This window comes from Lycium barbarum, chromosome 1 (genome assembly GCF_019175385.1).
Source record: "Lycium barbarum isolate Lr01 chromosome 1, ASM1917538v2, whole genome shotgun sequence".
Classification (NCBI taxonomy): Eukaryota; Viridiplantae; Streptophyta; class Magnoliopsida; order Solanales; family Solanaceae; genus Lycium; species Lycium barbarum.
Genome location: NC_083337.1, coordinates 165,217,077 through 165,237,971, shown reverse-complemented (window position 1 = coordinate 165,237,971; position 20,895 = coordinate 165,217,077). Strand labels below are relative to the sequence as shown.

The 20,895-nt window shown below is 34.2% G+C and overlaps 2 protein-coding genes across 2 annotated transcripts; both read right to left on the bottom strand.

The window, feature by feature from the left end:
- Window positions 1-882: 882 nt before the first annotated feature.
- On the bottom strand, window positions 883-2,969 carry LOC132604790 (lysM domain receptor-like kinase 3). The gene is made up of 2 exons (XM_060318252.1): window positions 1,692-2,969; window positions 883-1,426 (listed from the first exon to the last, which is right to left on the bottom strand). The coding sequence occupies exons 1-2, from the start codon at window positions 2,551-2,553 to the stop codon at window positions 987-989; spliced, it is 1,302 nt and encodes a 433-aa protein (XP_060174235.1). The 5' UTR covers window positions 2,554-2,969; the 3' UTR covers window positions 883-986.
- A 3,043-nt stretch (window positions 2,970-6,012) lies between these two features.
- On the bottom strand, window positions 6,013-17,751 carry LOC132604774 (ABC transporter G family member 28-like). Its single transcript, XM_060318251.1, has 14 exons — window positions 17,186-17,751; window positions 16,097-16,173; window positions 15,282-15,572; window positions 14,719-14,782; window positions 14,388-14,534; window positions 14,242-14,276; window positions 13,447-13,520; window positions 10,888-11,750; window positions 9,993-10,289; window positions 8,656-9,144; window positions 8,174-8,322; window positions 7,144-7,433; window positions 6,930-7,060; window positions 6,013-6,711 (listed from the first exon to the last, which is right to left on the bottom strand). The coding sequence occupies exons 1-14, from the start codon at window positions 17,410-17,412 to the stop codon at window positions 6,555-6,557; spliced, it is 3,291 nt and encodes a 1,096-aa protein (XP_060174234.1). The 5' UTR covers window positions 17,413-17,751; the 3' UTR covers window positions 6,013-6,554.
- Between the last annotated feature and the right edge of the window lie 3,144 nt (window positions 17,752-20,895).

The following is a 20,895-nucleotide window of genomic DNA, read 5'->3' as shown; positions in this document are numbered from 1 at the left end:
GCAGTGGACTAAGGAAGAGGGGGTCTAGCACATCCTTTGTGTCACAGAAATTTATTTTCATAATTAATTTAAAATAAAATGAAAAAACTGCATGATTGTCCCGTCAATCAATAGTTGAAAAATAATATCTAACCTTCACTTAGGGGCTAGGGCTTGCTTTTTCTTATTTTCATAATTTATTGAGTGAAAAATAAAATGAAAAAAACTTATCAATAGGCCAGATTGTCAGTCACGTCAATCAATAATTGAAAAATACTATTTCTATTTCATACTACTACTTTTTCTTCTTCTTTTCTCCGAGAAGGTTCATACAAAACTAGTATTGCCGCCGCCCCAATTTACATGGCAGTATTTAGTTGAGCATAAAATTTAAGAAAAAATATTTAAAATTTATGATACAAAACGAATCATAATACATATGTGATTATAAACTATAAGAATAAAAATGAAAATTTTTTGTTAAGATATTTTAAATAAGGTAGTACAAAACAAAAAGTATGTCATAAATTGCGATGATTACTTTGAAACTTTTGTTTTCCTTAATAATAAAAATTACCAATTTGATCTTACTAATAACTTTTTTATCTTTCATAAAATGAGGGGTTGAGAGCTCACTTGGTAAATTTCATGACTGTACCGTTAAAGTGGAAAGGCCAACCAACCTTCCTCTCCCCGTCCTTGGTGTAATTACAAAAAGAAATCATCCAATTTAGTACTACTAAAATAGTATAGCAATAAATAAACATTCATAATGTGGGTCAACTAAAAGACACTACTATAAAATATTTGTTCTATGTCTTCCTTCATTATCTTGCATCTAATTTTCTATTATACCATATCATCTACCAGTTGCGTCACAATCATAATTGAAAAATGACAAAATTAGCAGCCTAAAAGATATTCTCCTTTAAAATAATTGGTGGATTTGTGCCAAACTATATTCTCTTGAAAAAGTACATTTCACCTCAAATAAAGAATCAATCATCTCATCGAGCTGCTAATGACACGGATATCTCTGTGGGCATTTTGACCCGATCCGACCAAAATTTAGACTCTAAATACAACTTCGATATCTTACCCGCCACGCGGCGCATATCTGGCCTATCATCAGGCTCCACGTGTAAACAATCCAACGCCAATCGAATTACCTTCTTTGCCACGTCAACCGGAAACGAATCACTCAACCTCCGGTCCACCCAATTCCTCAACCGCCTGTCCACGTCATCGCCACCGCAATCAACTACTTGCCTCGCCGTCTCTATCACCGATATTTTACTGTAATTTCCAGTTGCCTTGTCGTACTTAAACCTCACAGGCTCTTCCCCGGAAAATAATTCCAATAAAACAACTCCAAATGCGTACACATCGGATTTCTGTGTCACTACTCCGGTCAGCTGAAACTCCGGCGACATGTAACCTCTCACACCTGTTGGGATTGTAAAAATCAGGAAATCATGCGGAAGCTAACTATGGTAAATCGAATACAAAGAAAAGTATCCTAAAATACGGTTTGGCCAAAACAAAATCTCTAAACGAGTACATTTTAAATGCTAATGTGTCTTAGTGGTGAAAAAAATATCTAGATGTCCAAAAAATTTAACGAATAGCTAAAAGAATTTCCTTTCAGTAAAATTATAAATTTACTCAAATATAATAGTAAAAAAAAATAAGGATAAAAACCCTAAGAATACCTTCAAACTCGCGAGGTTTACTAGCCGATAGCTCCTCGCCTATCTCACCGACGTTTGTCACGGCCTTGTTCTGGGTTACACTGCAAAGCTCTGCCGCTCCGAAATGGCAAATTTTTGCGTTAAAAGAAGGCTCTGTAACGATGATTCCACTGCTCTTTACATATTTATGAACTGGACTTATCTCCAAACCGGTAGTATTGTGTATATAATCAAGGCCTTGAGCTACATCAGCAGCGATTTGCATTCGAGACATCCAAGTGGAGAGAATCGTATAGCTAGGGTTTCTAGGGTTTCGGAGACATAGAGAAAGGTTAGAACCGATAACGAAATCGTATACTAAGTAAATGTGATCACCGGAAATTGATGCGCCGAGAAGTTTAATTATACTTTTATAATGACTTCTACAAATAACTGATAATTTCGCTCTTAATTCAGATTTCTCCATTGATTTGTGGATTCTTCGCTGGAAGATAATTACATCTTTGCCATGGAGAGTGCATCGCCATGATTGGGATGATGACGTGGAGGAGTAGCGCTTTGCAAGGAAGTTGTTAGTGGCTGCACGGATATCGGAGAAATCGTAGACTTGTGGATTATCAGGTAATGATGTTCGGAAGCTGGAAAGAGATGCTTGGCTGGAAACTGATGTGGTTGCTACGGAGGTGTCGAGGCGGTATTCGGAGCCTGAATTGGATGCGTAACTGACCCGGTTGCTGCTGTTTGATGGGCCGGGTTGAGAAATTGGGGATTTTGGTGGTTGTGTAGAAGATGTTGAAGATTGAGATTGTGTTGGTCTAGAGGATCTTTTTGGGGTTGTTGAAACGGGTTGTGCAGCATTAACTGCCATTTTCTTTTTACACATAAAGAATGGGATGAAAATTTGGGGATTTTGGAGAATTTGGTTACCGTTTATCTACTGAAAATCATATCAGTCGGGAAAAAAGAATCAGGAAATCAGTCAAAGAACCTGGTTCTTATGACCAATCGGGAAAAAACGAATCAGGAAATCAATCAAAGAAGCTGATTCGTATGACATTCAGGTATGTTACTTAAGTTTTGTCCATACTGCTACGTTCTTAGAACCAGGTTTCTAAAACAGTGGAACTTCACGAGACATATATAGTTAAAGAGAGAAGGTTTTGAATTGAATGATGTGATGAACTGGGGATTGAATGGACTGGGTAGAAAGGAAAAGGAGCAGTACGAAAACCGAGTCAAAGAATTGGTGATGAATGATGAAAGGGGAAAGGTTAAGAAATTAATGATTCGTTAGTCGAATTAAACTTAAGGTAGGCGTGAGTAGCGGCTTAATAAATTAGGAAGTGTGGGGTATAGCAGATGCTTCGAGGTTAGCAGTTTGGGTTTGTATCCTGGAAAAAAGCGAAGGGACTCGTAATAAAGGTTGATGTTGAAAATGACAGGAGTCTACCAACTAGGAAATGACCTTTTATTAGTTGACCGCTTCTGGTTATTGCTTCGTGTTTGTTATTACTACCCTTCCTTCAAACCTTTGTAAGATCCTACTCCTTGTTCTTCTCATTAAAATATGTGATGCCTTTTAAACAGACTAATAATAAAATAATACTATTGCGTAAAATGAAATAGAAAGAATAACTTAAATGAACAAGAGTCGAAGCAAAGAATATATCGGAAGATGCATTTGCAACTGTTGAGTCCCACATCCGCTCACTAGGATAGGAAGATCTCATTCAATGATTTTGATTGATCCTCACTTAATGAGTTATTTTTTCGTTTCAAAATACTTGTCACGTTTAACTTATCGAAAGTCAAAATATATAAATTTTAACTAACATTCAATATTGCAACTTATATTACTTTACGTATAGTTTGTTAATATATAAATTTTAATTTTAAAATATTAAATCAATTTAGTTCCGTAAATTAGTCAATAAACGTGACAAGTATTTTGAGACGAAAGGAGTATAATTTTTAATGTTGAGTTAAGCTTAAGGTTTAGAGTATTTCTTTAACATACAATAGTTGGGTCTTTCTAGATGGTCATTTTAGGAGGATATACTGTAGCTGCATATTTAATTTGTTTCCGGAAAATATAATATCTTCTCCAACCTATTCTGTTAATATGGCCACCAGTTGACGTTGAAGTTAATCGCAGAAACCGGGGACAGAATCCTTGTAAAGTGGGTGCCCATACGGAGGGACGTTAGTGTCATGTCTAATTTCTTTGAACTGTTTGATGGATCAAGTCTTACTTTTTGCATCATAGACCAACAAGACATTCCATAGTTTAGTTTGAACTTTTTTAAACTTCGTAGTTTGTAGTAGTATTTTTTTATGCAATTTTTACATGTAAGATATTGTCTTTAAATAAACTTCATTGGCATATGAAAAATCTCTCGAATTGATCAAGATGACAATGGTAAATAAAGTAGCACTTGTTTTTTACTAGATGACATGGCGTAATTGAGGAAGTCTTTTACTTGAATCTAAGCTTTGAAAGTTTTGGAATTGATCAACACGCCTACCTTTAATTGGATACGCCCAAAGAATTTTCTGGCATTTGCATTGCTTTATCTTTAGGGAAAAAGGTCAAAAATACCCCTCTACTTTGAAAAAGGATTAAAAATATCCTTCGAATTTATCTTAGGTAAAAAATATCCCTCTCATCGTTAACGTTTTCAAATATATCTCTGTCTTGATGGAAATTATCCCCCAAAACATTCGAAATCATTTTTTAAACCCGCTCTATCATTTAAACCGGACCCAAATAAATAATAACCCATAAGATCTCCTTATTCACTCAATACGTAGGTTTGAAGTTTGAGGGAGGGTCTTCCGTTGACTTTGAACTCTAATGGATGTAAAGAACAATCCGCCAAAAATAAAAAGAAAAAAGATCCAATATGCAATACTTTGAGCACAAAAAAGTCAGCATATGAGTCTTTTAGTTTGATGTCATTATCAAAGTGCATACAGTGACATTTAGTTCGTATTTTTTCAAAGATTTCATGTTAAAAATTCAATCCCTACAGTATACTCACAACACAGTTAAATGCTATGACAGACAATGTCAAAAATGTCATTAAATGATAAGAAAAGGAAGTCGATGAAATCATAGGCATACATAAAGAGAAAATTTATAGTCTTTTGACATAAAAATTAACTCAAGATTAGGTAAAGTACCTAATTTCTTAATCTGAGTGTTAGTATCTCCGTTACGTGCAGTTGCAATTAGATACTGATAAAGTTATAAAAATCATAGTTATCTGTTGTCATTAATTGAATTTTTATTGTTTTGAGTGTAGATACCATCGTCTGATGTCTTATTTTTACAAAAAGAACGCATCCTTAAAACAACTGAAATCAGGATATTAATTTAATAGAATGGGTAGTTTGTTTATTTTTATCATTATATCAGAACTAAAAGAATGAAATATAAGCGCTCAGTAATACGAACACCTAAATACTTTTATTGGTGACTTCATTAGTGATGTATGAGGGGAGAATCTTGCAATAGTTATAAATCAAACTAACTTTTGGACATCTCGTCGAATCTATATTCCATGTGATTGCAGTGGGAAAAAGGTTTAGGTTATTCCCTTTAACCTTTTTTACCATAGAAAATAACAACAAAAAGTTGTTATTCCATCAACTACTTGTATGACCCACTTCATGATGTGTTTCTTTCTCCCTATTATACTGTCTTCTAGATATTATTATGAGTAAAATAAAGAGAGTGAAAAAAAGAGGATGGGAAAAGTGATGTTATTTGTGTATCAACAAGACAACAACCTCCTCAACGTTGTTGTGACAGTGGATGCACTTTTGGCATAATGATATTTTTATTATTATAAAAATCGGTGACTAAGAAATTCAGCTAGTCAAAAGGGAAATCAGTTAACTCGTAAAAAAAAAAAAAAAAAAAGAGAGAACTTCCAAACCCCACGAATGGCCTGAATTTGAGGACAACACAGTGTCACAGTATTCATAGATCAGTGTCGTAATAATAAGGAAATGAAAGGCCTTCTGAATTGATTTGACCATGTAAAACGAAACACGAGGTATACCTAAAATCATGTGAATGAAGATTGCTGGAAAGGGTTTAAAGTCAACTTTGGTGTAATAATTTAAAGTTGGATGACCATCCATAAAATAAACCCTTTCCCATTTGTTCAATTAAACTTGCTAATTCTTATTGCTTTCACAAGCACTCAAGTTAAACCCAATGAGTGTGGAAGATTGGCAATTATTTCCTTTTGGCTCCAGAAATAGCTGCCATTACAGGCAATATATTTTTCTGAAACAATGACCATACCATGCTATTGGGGGGGGGGGGGGGGGGGCGGTGGTTTACAAAATGTGCTGTCTATAACTACACTAGTTACTAATTTTTGTGCAACATCCCCAGCTCTTGCATTATTGTTTTGCAGCATAGCTATAGTATTTCCAGAATTCACATTAATATTTGGTACCTTTGTCCCTCCAGTTTCTGAGCAGTAGTTGCACAATGATCTCCTTGTCAACTTTCAAAGGATATGGAAGAAAAATTGAGTACAGTAGTCAAGACAGCATTCTGCCATTTCTCTTGAAGGATCATAGCTAATTACAAGATTCTGGAAGCAAGGTAACACCACTTCCAAAGAAACTAAACTTATATAGCTCATATGTACATTTACACAAAAATTGTTGACTTGCAGTTGCCACCACAAACATATTTACTGTTTTTACATTGTGGTGAGAAGACAGTCGTATACTCGTATACATAGTTCTTGTACAATGGTTTTTGATTAGGGACCCAACATTATGTCAATTAAGTCTGCAAACCTGCATTCTTCCATGGTTGTGCTAGAATGCCAAGCAATGAAGTAAGAGAACAGGGAAGACCTATTTTTTCTGGAACATCACCAAACAGAAGAATGCTACACAGCGGCTGAGAATGCCCACAAGGATGAGGTATAGCAAGCAATAATACCAGTCATTAAGATCATAGTTCCTTGACTTTAGTAAACCACATCTTGAGATCAGCCACACACCAGAGTACCTGCAACCAAAATAAATAAAAAAAGAGCAGGAATTTTACGCTTGAACAACTTCTTTAACATTGTTCAGATTTGGCTTTAAGAACCTTTTTAGTGCCAAGTGCCAAAGACCAGAAGCATTTGACTAATGTCTGATGGTTAATGACAAGCTGATCATAAACAATAGAGGAGTAAGCCATTTTGACATATTAGATACAAAGAGGGAAAGGATGTACCATACCTTCTAGCTGTTGCAAGCAAAAATGCTTCCAAAGCCCACTTAGGATAGCAATAATCGCCTATTTTTGCCATAAGTGGGTCGCCATCCTGGTTTGCAACGAGAGTCAAAACAACTGGTAGCAACACCGACCACTGACGGACAAAATTAGTTTGTTAAGTATAGAATCACAGTAAAGATTTCATATTATATCACTGTTTAAGTCCAAAACACCCACCAGTTGGGCTGGACCAGGTTCAAAGTAGATGGCCAAAGCATAAGCTATTCCCGTAACGCAGTATGTGAGACAAAGCAAGATAATGTAATTATCCCAAATAGTGGATCTTGGATTATTGAAGAAATAGAACATTGATAGATAAACTGCAGGCTTTACAATTGTGCTGAAATGGTCAAGTGTATCCTTGGCCATAAAGTAAGCCAAGCTGCTCATGCCGGATGCACTCTCTCTCCAGTAGTATACTTTATCTAGAGCAAATGACCTCAATGCTGCAATCTTGCCAAGGAGAGCTGGAAGTAAGGAATAAACATCATGTTAGATCAGAACAAGGTTTTAGCACATATGAAAAAGGCTAATTGCAGGATTTCAGTTAAAATCTTTTCACAAAGGAAGGAACTAACATACACAATTTATTTTTAAAAGTTCCATGGTTTTCTACCATGTAGACAAGACATACTTTTAGAGCAACAGATACCATGCTTAATCATTAATCCAAGTTTTTAATCTAAACTTGCGACTTTAGAATTCATGGAACTTTAGCACTTATATCAGTTTGCGTTGTATCTTCCCTTTTTGAGATTCAGGATATTATGTCTCTGTTAGTAATAATGATGTGAATAGTAATGAAGTTCAAACAAACAGCAAGCTAGGAACTACTTTATTCAACTAGAAAAGAGTTGGCCAGCTTGATATGATAATTTACACACTATGCTAATCTCCAAGTGCAGCATATATTGTATTTGAAAAAACCCTTTAAAATTATTAAGAAAGAAGTGGAGTTATTTGGGATGAGTTAGAGATAAACTGCTACGAGAAATCATGATCTGTGTTCTGCAAATTTCTCAAGCAGAACTCAAAATTTTTTGAACCTAATAAAACTTGTAAACTTCCTTTTTGGCATTTCTCTCTCAAGAAGTGTGAGTAAAAATTTAACTGTCTTAGACTTCAAGTTAAATGTCATTTTACTAATTGTACATGCTGAAGCAAAATAAGACAAGTGTATATCTGGTGTCTCGAAGTTTTAACTTACAAACTGCAATGACTGTGTAAAGGTAACCCTGTGCCCCAAAGCTTTCATCACTCACTTTAGCAAGTGTTCCTAAACATATCCCAGCAAGTAATAGTATAAGATAATCGACAGATTGTATCCTCGCTTCCCGCAGTCGCTGCTTGCCGAGTCTGACATTGCAGTACTAAATTGTTAGTAGATGCCATTCATCGAATATCACAGATTAACTTGAAATATTCATAAAGCAAAGAACATACTGTGCACATATTTTCCTCATAAACTCTGACTTAAATACCTCATAATATTTATAAAACTGCTTGTCAGGCTCTTGGACATGTTAGCTACTACATAAATATATATAGTCTATGGAAAATCACACTGGACAACTTCAAAATATTCTAACACAGGAATTGAAGAACAAAATACATGACTGAGCTTGCTAGCATATATCTTAATAAATAAATAAAAATTGTAGTATTGGAAATGAAGGGAGCGAGTCATACCTTCCAAGGAAATACCTATATTGGAGTAGGACACCAGGTGTTTTCCGGTTCGACAAGTCATGTGATGACAAAAGTCTATGCTGTATATGGTCCTTCTTCTGTTCAACATTGGATTTGACATCCGACCATAACTCTCCTGCGAAAGATTGATCAGGACCAATAGCTGCAGAACTTCCTCCGTGAGCTGAATTATCACCAGCCGAGGAAGCTGCTGATCCCGAAGAACCTAGCATGTCTGGTGGTACTGCATAACCATTATGAAGCATCCATCTAAGAGGAAGATCTTTATAGCTTACTCCTATACTTGTTGGAAGTTTATAAATTCCCTCTAAAATATCAATGAAGTGATCTGGAGGATTAACACGATCTGGGACATTGATTCCAAGTCCTGAAAAGTACTCTTCAACTTTTGATACTGGTCCATGGTACGCTGTAAGGCCACCCTTAGCTAGAAGTATAAAATCGTCGAACATCCTAAACAAAGTATAGCTGAAACAAGAAATTTTCTGTCATTTAGTGTGAGGAGAATACAACTTTGGCTAACACGTTTATAATTAGATACAGAGCAGGACTATTAATCTAATAAATCAAGGATGGCGATCAGCAATTAACAAACAACTATCTGTTACGAAATCTAGCAAAATATAACTTATTCTATTACTTCTACAAACAAAAAGTGACAAAGATTTTTTATACTAGTAGGCGTAGTATTACCTTTGTAGTTTCCTATCCTTCGATTCCTTGTTACTATTTGCTATCTCTGGTACTTCGATTATCATATTAGTTTGTTGCATTTACTGTTACTTTTCTTCATAGTGCTTATCTATACTATTTTGCCATGGCTTCTTAATTTTCTTCAATCCCTGTCTAACTTTTTTGTCATGCTTTCTCCTGAGCCGAGGGTCTTTCGGAAACAGCCTCCCTACCTTCCAAGGTAGGGGTAAGGTCTGCGTACACTCTACCCTCCCCAGACCCCACTTGTGGGATTACACTGGGTATGTTGTTGTTGTATTTTATATGTGAATGTGAAATTAAGAAATGACTTTGTGAGAAAATCTAGCTATAGATATGTTATTCTCTTACTTCTAGCCTCTCTCGAAACAGAATTAATAAAGAAGTACTATAAGATGAGACCCAAAGTCAGAATGTTGTTTGAGAATATAGGAACGGAGAGCAAAATTCCTTTTGTTATTACTGCTAGAAACCTCTTCACTACCATGCTTCAGGTTTCCAGACCAAGTATTTCGGTTGTTATATCGGAAGACATTCCAATATATAGTACAATCAGCATTTTGATTGGAAGACCAAAGAGAAGAAACTATGATTGCAAACATTACCTTGGTTGATGAAGCACCATGCATATATTCACTCCTTCAAGAGCTTCACGACGAAGTGCTCTAAGCAATAACTGAGATGAAGTGCTATCCAGACCAGAAGTTGGTTCATCTAAAATTAACAAAGAAGGTTCTATAACCATTTCGAGCCCAACATTTACTCGCTTTCTCTGACCCCCAGAAATGCCTCGCTTCTCCACTGTCCCCACAAGAGAATCTCTCACCTGTTGCAATCCCAGGGACTCTATGACTCTTTCAACAACTAAAACCTTTTCTGGTTTTGCCAAATCAGCAGCCAATCTGGAAGAACGATTGGACATTGACGAGCAGATAAGAATAATGTGAAGCAAGTAGCGGCAAACTAGAAATATAACTGCAACAAACAGAAACAAGAAGCAAGACTAACTCTTTTCCAGATAATAAAAACAGGCACTTAGTTCTTTTGTTTCCTAATTTTTTTTCAAATACCGTGAAGTGCATAGATTTCAGACCCTCAAAATGAGTACTTTAAAAAATCCATTGCAAAACATGGAGTTAAGAAGCATCTGAGAGTTGCTTCTAACATAACCATATATATCATGCAGCAATTCAATAATTAGGACAAAGAAAGCATAACTTTTTGGAAACACCAAATTACTGGACTCTATAACCTCTGAAATAGAAGACTCGTGGTATGAAGGAACATGCAAAAAGACAGAATTGAAATTTGGTAACTTGCAAACATATTTTTCAGAACATGCGGACAACAAAATCAAACTTTTTCGGAAAAGTCAAAGATTCACTATTCGACTTGAAATCGACAACTACTTCAAGTTCAGGAAATATGGCAACTTGGAAGATATTGAGTCAGCAATAACTAAGCTTTAGGTAGAATAGTAACAAAGCTATTGTGGCATACCTGCACCGAGCACTAAACCAAAGATTCTCCTCCACTGTCAAATTTCCATGCACTATATCATCTTGAGGAACAAAGCCAATAACTTTCTTGTATGACTGAATAGAGTCAGACTTTCCATTTATGAGAATGGAACCAGTTGTAGTACACCCTGCTGCAGCTTTTCCAGTCAATGCAGATAGAAATGTTGTCTTTCCAGCACCAGATGGGCCCATAACAGCAGAAACACGGCCAGGTGATAATGTCCCAGTTACACACCTCAATAGATGTTTGTTTTTCCCCTTCAAAGTTAGTGTCAAATCTTTAAAGTGAATCTCAATAGGAGGCCTGGGCCTTATCTCAAACTCACTTGCCATGTTGACTACTCCAGAAAAGGTCATATCTTTGTTCTGCTCCTGCAGAGCTTTTTCTTTCTCGATTTGCCCATATGCATATCTAAAAATTTGAGTCCTTGAATGTAATTGTTTACCCTTGTCCTTTTTAAACTTTTTATCCCCAGTTTCAATGTTGGAAGCTTCACTATCAGGGTTCTCTTCAGATGCATTGATCATCTTCTTGAGGTTGTGTTGCTTCTTTGCTTTTGCCTGAGACATACCTGGGGGCAAGGGCAAGCCAGAATCTTTACCAGGTTTAAATTGATCACTATCCTTCTGCACGTCCTGCCTTGTTGACTTTCTACGGGAGAATGTCTTCGACAATTGAGACCCCATGCTAGCAAGGTTAGATTTCCAGTTGTTTTGTGCCTGAGCACTTTCCCTTGCACTTCTTGCACCGGCTTCTCTGGACTTGGCTTGTTTTCGTTCTCTACTGCTCAGAACTTGGTCAGAACAGTTGTATATAATGAGAAGTATAAGCATGATTGCACCCTATTGAAAATGAAAAAACCTGTTCAGAATTTTTTTATGTAAAATCTGAATCTTACGTCTGTATAAATAACAAATATGTGTATCTTTGATTGTGGAAAAATACTTGAACAGAAAACCATATATATTAGAAATCCAATATCTCTACAGAATGAAAAGGTATGCAAATCTGAGGATACAGCATTTTTTTTTTTCAGATAAAAGGAGAATCTGTTAGATAATTACTTAAGAGAACATTTTGAAGTTCCATTAACACAAAACCTCCAAATTACAGCTCCCAAATAGACATCCATTGCATAATACCAGGCCCAAACAACTCTGTATTCACATGGCTCAGTTGATGTAGTCTGAATGTCAGTATTATAATGAAATATGTACTAGATTCTGTATCCATAGTTGATGACAAATCCTCTGATGAATCACCAAGAAACTAAAAGGTCAAACATTGATTCTGTTGAAAGTCAAGGTATTAGAATATATTGAGGTAACAGTATAGAATATTCACTCAAATTATGTAATAGTTAGAAACCTCGGTATTTAGGTAACTTTCCTTATTTGATAACTTTCCCTAATTCATTTAGCCTAACTTACCATACTTCTAGTAGCCGAAACTCCTAAATAAGGAGTACTCTTGTATATAATCTATAACCAATTCAATAGAAGCACTCAGTCTCTTTGGTCTAGCTTAAGATAGCATCATAACTTTTAGGATCTTGATAAAAATGCAAGTAGTTACTTGGTAGACAGCTTATGTCGCCTATCTGGACTATATTTTTCCTTCTTTTCATAATTTTATTGGTCTTCTCTATTTCTTGTAACTCTATTGGTGACGCCACCTCTTCTGGGTCTCTTCTAATTTTATTATAATCATAGTTACAACATTGGTCTTCTTGGTCTCTTCTAAGTTCTAATTATGTTATGATTAGGAATATCAGAGTCTAGGTAATTTTCCTCACTTATTATTCATGTATTCCAAATTTTCTTATTTCTTGTAGCCTAAACTCTTATAGAAGGAGTCTCTTGTATATTGTCAACAACCAGTCCAATTGGAGTACTATCTTTTATTTCCTCTATTTTAACAGTTCCTTCAGATGTCTCAATGGGGAAATATTCCCAATAATTGAAGTTACTTGAATGAAAAGAATTCCAAAGAAGAAAAAAAAAAAACTATTTTATCAGAAGCCTCTTGCTAGTTGTAACTTGCGAAGATGAAAATTTGAAGAGAAGCAACTACAAGATGTATTATCTTGGTACGTGTTTCCTTGTTGTTTGTGTGGTTTTAGTGCTTCAATACTCCACCATTGGGATAGAAGGATATCAAATTATGTCCAGTTGTATCTCTCCCCTTTCCTCCTGCTTATGAAGAGAAATGGTAAGCGAAACGAAAGATGGATAGATGGATTATCTTGATCTTCCCTTCCCCTTTTCCCTCTTCTAAAAGGAAATGGTCAACCTGAGACGGAAGATACAATATCCTGTTCCCACTCCTCCCTCGTCTCAAATGAATTGGTGAGCCGAAAGATATAAATCTCCCCTTGTGGTTTCTCTTTCTATCAGTTTCGCATGAACCACATGCACCCACTTCAAGCCTAACAAATAAAACATGCATAGACATGCAACGCTAACCAACTAATATTTTCATAAGCACAACAATTAAATCGATAGTCATTGATAACTTAAGAATGAGATGACCACTTACAAACAACATGATACCATAATAAGTGATATTTTGGTTTGCAGTCTGACGTTCACAAGTTGCAAATTTATAGCAGCCTGCGTGTGAATACATAACTGTTACACATTTTTTTTTTTAATTTGGCATGTTCAATTATCAAAATATCACATGCAAAAATTCTTACTTAATATACATCCATTTTGTCAACTGGAAATGCAGCAGCAAAAACAAGTGGTATTGTCTTGAAGTTAAAATAATATATGCTTCAAAACAAGAAGATATTCTAACCTCACGACAGCTAAAGGAGCTCTAATAAACCACCCTCTTAGGAGAAAGAATTCGAAGCAAGTTGTTGAAGTGTGCGAAGTAGATCAATTATTTTCACATCCTGACATGTCCTGGATCTTTCCAGCCATTATTATTATATCTTCAATTTATTTGATCTTATTGATATGGTAGACATCAGATTAAGGAAAGACAATCATTGAGATGACAACATGCCTAATTTGGATCTGAGATAAATACTTGGATACTCAGATCCAAATTAGGCATGTTGTCATCTCCCCAACAATATTGGTTCAACAAGCTGCACAGTCCCCAACAATATTGTTACTTTTTTTTCTTCTTTATTTCAGAAATATATAGTGAACTGAGACAACAAATGGGAAGAGATTTGACAAGTGATTTTCACCAGTACTATGTGTCTAGAAACATCAAACTTGATTCATTTTCTGACATTCATATATAATATAAGCAACCAATATAGAAAGCAACTCAATACTGAAATAAAACTGACTGTTATTCAAGAGAGAGACTTACTTGTTTGTTCTGTTGAACCAGCTCTGCAGTAATATCTGAAAAATGCATAAATTAGCTGTAGAATACATTATGTCATCGCTGCCTAAACTTGCAAAGGAAAAAGGGAAAGCATACATGAGCTACTTTTTGGGGAGAAAAATAAATACCCTTTATTGCAAGGAATCTTCTGGACAGCAGTTGGACAGTAAAATCCTGCTGAACAAAAAAGTTCAGTAGCACTCATAAAATCAGCCCACATATCTGCTCCACCACAAGTATGATTGGCGTCTCCAGGAGGAAGTTGATAGCGGTAGCTGCATATTTTCAGGCAGGTAATATCAGAACAAGAAAGTGAATGTGTGTTTGTGTAGGTAAAAAGAATAATAATAATAATAATAATAATAATAATAATAATAATAATAATAATAATAATAATAATAATAATAATAACGATAATAACAAAACAACAGCAACTACAGCAGGAAATATGAAACTTACGGATCACATATACCAGTGGTCGTGTTGAGTTTTGAAAGAGGGCAATAAGCACCCATCGGGCAGGCTTCGAGGGAAGAAAAGGAAAACCAAAAAAGACAAATCAACAAGAGGGGAAAAAAAGAAGAATTATCAGAAAGTTATACTAAATGTCACAGCTTTTGATTAATTTTTAGAGCAAATAAATGCATAAAGCAGCTCAAGATGAAAATTAAATAGGTGTACATATTGGCTCATCTTTTAAGCAGTTATAGGTTGTGGTTTGCTATGATCAATTGCTTCGAGCTAAATAATTGGAAAACCAAAACAAACAGACGAATAAAAAGGAAAAGAAAAAGAATAATCAGAAAGGTCTAACAAATATCATAGCTTGCTGTTGGACCTTAGAGACAGCAAATGAACCCAAGCAGCTCAAGAAAAAAAAAATCAAATTTTTTGAGCTTTTCCAAAATTTTGGTTGCTGATCAACTGATTTGAGATAAATAACTAGTCCAGATAACAAACAAGTTTTCAGTAACTGCATAAGCTTGTTAGTCATTGTTAACTTCCAGAATCCAGATACTTACGTATCATGCAGGTGAGACCATGAGGACAGAAGAAGCCTTCACAACAAGATTGACAATCTAGAGTTCTAGATGGAATCTCCTTATCATTTTCAAAGTCAATTTTCGTGTCATTTCCAGCACTACAAGCCCAACCTGGCTCACATCCAGAAATCCATGATGATAGATTACAGTTCTTGTTCGGTCTCAGGTAATTAGAACTTCTTGCTGCTCCACTTTCATCCGCCACTTCCAGTAAACTAGTAGAGTAGAACTTTATTTCTGCTACAGTACATAAGCGCTGCTGAACACCCCCTATCAGGCCACCAAACACATTGTGAATATAAAGACTGAAAGATGAGAAGGGAGCTTAACAAAATGTCATTAACAACTCCATTGCATCGCAGAAATTGATAACTACTCACTAGAAAAGTGAATCAATTATTCAAATTACCAAAAAGAAAAGGCCTATTATGGAGGAATAATTAACTTTTTGGTTGCTCAAGAGAATATTAGCTAGTAAATGTATAGGTTTAGCATATTACGTACAAATATACATATAATATACATATTGTATACACAGAATGTACATATAACATACATAATCAGTGTATAGGTTTTGTAAATTTTGACTAGCGCCCATAATTAATTTCAGCCAACGAGCCAAAATGAAAAAAGACGTATTAAGTAATTGATCAGAAACTGTAGTCCTATATAGTAACATCATTCTGAAAGATTTTAAAGGTAATCCAGATGGACCCTTATGAACTACACAAGCAAATTTCAAGCTCGACAAGGCAAGGTGAGTGTTTCGGAGAATTTTATCCAGCACCTCATACCTTTTGTCTGTTTAAGACACCCTTCCAAAAAGCCTGAGTTATCGGAGAAATTGAAAGCAGCATCCCACTCTTTGTCTCTGTAACATAATCAAAAGTTATCAACTGACACCAAATGGTTACCCACTACCAAAAAATCTCTATTTTCCACTGAATTTCCAAAAAATGTTCAGTGGCTATTTCCCATTGAATGTCGGTGGGAAAAACCTAAATAGTAGTGTTTTCACATGAAAAAATTAAGAAGTTTCCCAGCGTTTCAATGGGAATTTGTTTCCCACCATGCGTTTTCCCAATGAGGTGGGAAAATCATGTTTTGTAGCACAAATTTCCCACTAAATGTCGGTGGGAAAAACCTCTATTTCTAATAGTGACCCTCCATAGATTTGAATCATCAAAACAATCACAAAAAATGAAACAAATTTTACGAGAAGAAAACCAATTACATTCCCCTATACCACAAGATTATTTGCAGAATCTTTAAAAACGACTCCCTCTGTCCCAATTTATGTGGTACCATTTCCTTTTTGGTCTGTCCCAAAAAAAATGTCACATTTCTATATTTAGAAATAATTTAACTTTACGAGATGATTTGCAGCCACACATTTATATAAGGCTTGTTTTGGACCACACATTTCAAAAGTCTTCCTTTCTTTCTTAAACTCCGTGCCAAGTCAAATGATGCCACATAAATTGGGACGGGGGGAGTAACTTCTTATTGCTCCTCTCAGTCTAGAATATATGATAATTTCACCATATCTTACTCATTCGAGTATATTTAATAACAGAAGAGCAGAAGAATCTGCTCTTTATGGCACTACATATGCATCACACCATTATTATTTCTGCTACTATGATTAAAAAAGAAGAATTTTTTTTATTATTGACAAAAAGAAAAGGGCGTCGGAGAGAATTTATATAGCCGACCACAACTAATTTGGATTTGAGGCATAATTTTCTATTACATATAAGCATAATTAACAGAGAATTTAATGTACCGTGATCCTATGCAAGTTATGCATGTACAAAAAGTTACGTTCATTGAACCCCAATTTATAAATTATAAGTAAGGAGAGAACAAATATAATGACGTACACATTTTCGATGCAAAAATCCATTTGGCCTTTCAAATTTTTGGTCATAATGGTGGACAAATTTTTGATACGTGAAGCAAGAACACTCTTGACTAGTGTCATCCCCATTGAATTATTGCTAGTAGTTTGCTGCCCATAAGCAAAATTCGCCATAACAAGCAAAATTGCAAAGGATAAAAAGATGTGTATGAATACATTGTTGGGGTTCCCTTGTTTTAATCTGCACATTTTTCATTCATTAAAAGGATAATCAATTGAAATAAATTGGAAAATTCTGTCTGATTTTTGAAGAAGCAAAAAATTGTAAGAAAGAGAAAGTTTGGTATGATAAAATGAGAAGTGGTTTTTTTTTTTTTTTTTTTTGGGGAAAAGAAATGGCGGGGAGGTGATATAGGAAAGGGAGAAACTGTATTTGAGTTCGAATTTTGCGGCTACCTGTCTTTTAAAATTGTGAATAATAAGAGGAAATAAAAACAAAAATATAAGATTTGTTTTATGAAATGGTAATGGTTTTTTTTATTTTCATTCCAATTGCTCGATGAATTTCACAAATAAAATAGTTATATAAGATTGAGTAATTTCTAATCTTTGCTTCCTAGGTCGCTTCCTTATCATTAAGTAGCTTTACAGTGTACTTATAATCAAATTTCGTCTTCTAAAGTATAGTACTCGTAAAAAAAGTATCCACTTAGCCTTATTTTCTTGAATAAAAAAAGTGTTCACTTATCAAATCAAGACAACATTAACCTTATTTTTCAAATTTACCTTTACGAAGTGTTCTGTGATCAAATTCCAATATATATTTAATTAAGAGCGGTTTAGTCAAATTACTTATTTTAGTTTAGGAGTTAGTATTTTCTTAAGGGGTGTACAAATAGTTTTTTACTCAGAGGGAGTAATTAATATGGGGAGTTTAATAAAACAATCTCCTAATAAATGATTTCTTAAACGAAGTGCCAAATTAAGGAAACGGAGGGAGTAGAAATTACACGGACGAGAAGGTCAAGGGCTTCTCTGAAACTAGTCTCAAACATTGAATATGTAATTGGTATCTCTCCGACTTTAGGGACCTTATTGAATTCGAAAAGATTAACACAGTCTCTTCTACTGCAAGGATTAGCACTTGTTCACGTACGCTCTGATAATATATTAAATTTAATTCATTTATATTTTCTCAAACTCCTAAATTTGTAAAGTGATGTTTTAACTTTTAACATGATTTTGAATATGTGTTACAAAGGTCAATCTTTTTCCGATAGCATTCAAAAAATTGGTCATAGATTTGATATATATATATATCAAAGAAAGTCTTTTTAGGAACATCCAATAAAATTCAAAAGACATGAGAGGTAAATACAACAAGGACGAATAAAAGGAATGAAGATAGCAATTCGAAAAGAAATAATACTTCAAGCTAGCTTAAATATGTAGTGCAACTGATTCTGCAAAAGTAAAAATTGAAGTAATTTGATTGACAAATCAAACTTATTTTAAGACATTTTTCGTTTTAGTAAAACAAGTTTTTTTAATAAAAAAAATAGGGGAGGGGATTACAACGTGGGGATTCGAACTCTCACAAATAAAGTGAAAGTTCAGGTAGCCAATCAACTGAGCTACTAGATTCTTATGTAAAATAATTTGTTCATTACAATAATCTTTTTAAATATACTTTTGCTAGTTCAATATAATAATGAAGTGCTAATATTCCACCAAAAAAAAAAGTGCTAATAAAATGAACCTTTAACAAAATCAAATATTGCTATGATGAAGATCGTTAGATATCTTTGTTAAGCAGAGTAAAAGATAAGATAGAACGGAAAAGGGCCAAAATTACCCCTGAACTTTGAAAAATAATACGAAATTATTTTTATTTTATTTTGCTAGAAAAATTATCCGTATTATTTTTGCTGGAAAAAAAAATCGGGTCGAGTTGAGTTATTTTAGTGGGTAAAAAACTATTTGAGGGTAAATAATTTTGAAGGGCTGGGATGATGCCACGTGGCAGCAGTTAGACATAAGGGTATAATTGACCCCATAGTATAACTGTAAGGATATAATTGACCCTAAAGTATAATCAAGAGTATGAATAAACTATTTTTTAAAGTTCAGGGGTAATTTTAAATGAATAAAGTATTAATCGACGCACATGGTTGGGATTTTGAAAAACGAGGAGTGCATTAACCATGCATTAAAGGTTGACAGAATTCACATGCAGACAAAGCTGAGAAACAGACAATTAATAGAGGGCCACGATGGAATTATAATACTTAGTAGGCGTTTGTCCATGAAAACTAAATATTTTTTACTTTATTTAAAATTTTAGGCCCTGTTTATTTATAGATACAAAAAAAAATTAACTTTTTTTAGAATTTTGGAGTTGGAGTTAGAGTTATGTTTGGCCATAGTTTTTGAAATTGTAGTTTTTAGTGAAATATAGTAGGCGTTTGGCCATAAATACCAAAAACAAATTCACTTTTTTTTGGAATTTTTGAAGTTGGAGTTGTGTTTGGCCATAATTTTTGAAATTGTAGTTTTTGGTGAAAATGTAGTTATAAAAAAGTGAAAAAGTGATTTTTTTTAAAAAAACAAGTTTTTTGAGTTTTTGATATTCCGAAATACAACTTCAAGTTGTATTCGAAATATTTATGGCCAAACGCCCAAAAGTGAAAAAAGCGAAAAAAAAAACTCGAAAAAAGTGAATAATTTTTATGGCCAAACGGCACCGTCCCGTTTGGCCATAAGAATTATTCACTTTATTCCGGAATTTTTTTTCACTTTTTTCCGGAATCGGCGTTTGGCCATGAAAATTCCGAATACAACTTGAAGTTGTATTCCGGAATACCAAAAACTCAAAAAACTTATTTTTTTAAAAAAATATTTTTTTCACTTTTTTACAACTACATATCACCAAAAACTACAATTTAAAAAATTATGGTCAAACACAACTCCAACTCTAACTCTAAAATTCCAAAAAAAAAATGAATTTTTTCTGGTATCTATGGACAAACGTGGCCTATGTAGGCGTTTGACCATAAGAATTATGCACTTTATTCCGGAATTTTTTTTCACTTTTTTCACTTTTCAGCGTTTGACCAAAAACTTGTTTTTAAAAAAAAATCATTTTTTTACAACTATTAGAGTTGGAATTGAAGATGAATTTGTGTTTGATTATAGTTTTTTGTAAAGAATATTTAGTTATTTGAATATATTGAAAGTGAAAAATGTGAAAATAAGATTTTAGTTATTTTCTAAATTTCAAATACAACTTCAAATTAATTTTCAAATAAAGTGAAATAATTTTTCTAAAAAAAGTGAAAAATTCGCATGGTCAAACAGGCCCTTAGATTTATGACATAGCAAGAAAGAAAAGGAAATGCAATAGAAATGTTGCTCAACATTCAACACATCAAATCCATATTTTGACGCACGTTCTTCACGACATTTCAGTTAAAAGGCAAAGCAAAAATGATCGCATTACAAATTTTCTTTTTTCTTTGTCAAAACACTATACAAATGATTGGTTAATTATATAAAAAAATAAATTTTGTACATCTAGTGTATGATATGAAAAACAGGGATATTATGGCTGATATTAACCTAAGATAAGCGTCAAAAACACACTTCAATTATTACTATTTTTTTAGTTTCATACCTAAACTATCAGAAGGTTGAGAAAACTACCTAAACTATTACTATCTAGTTTGCAAAACA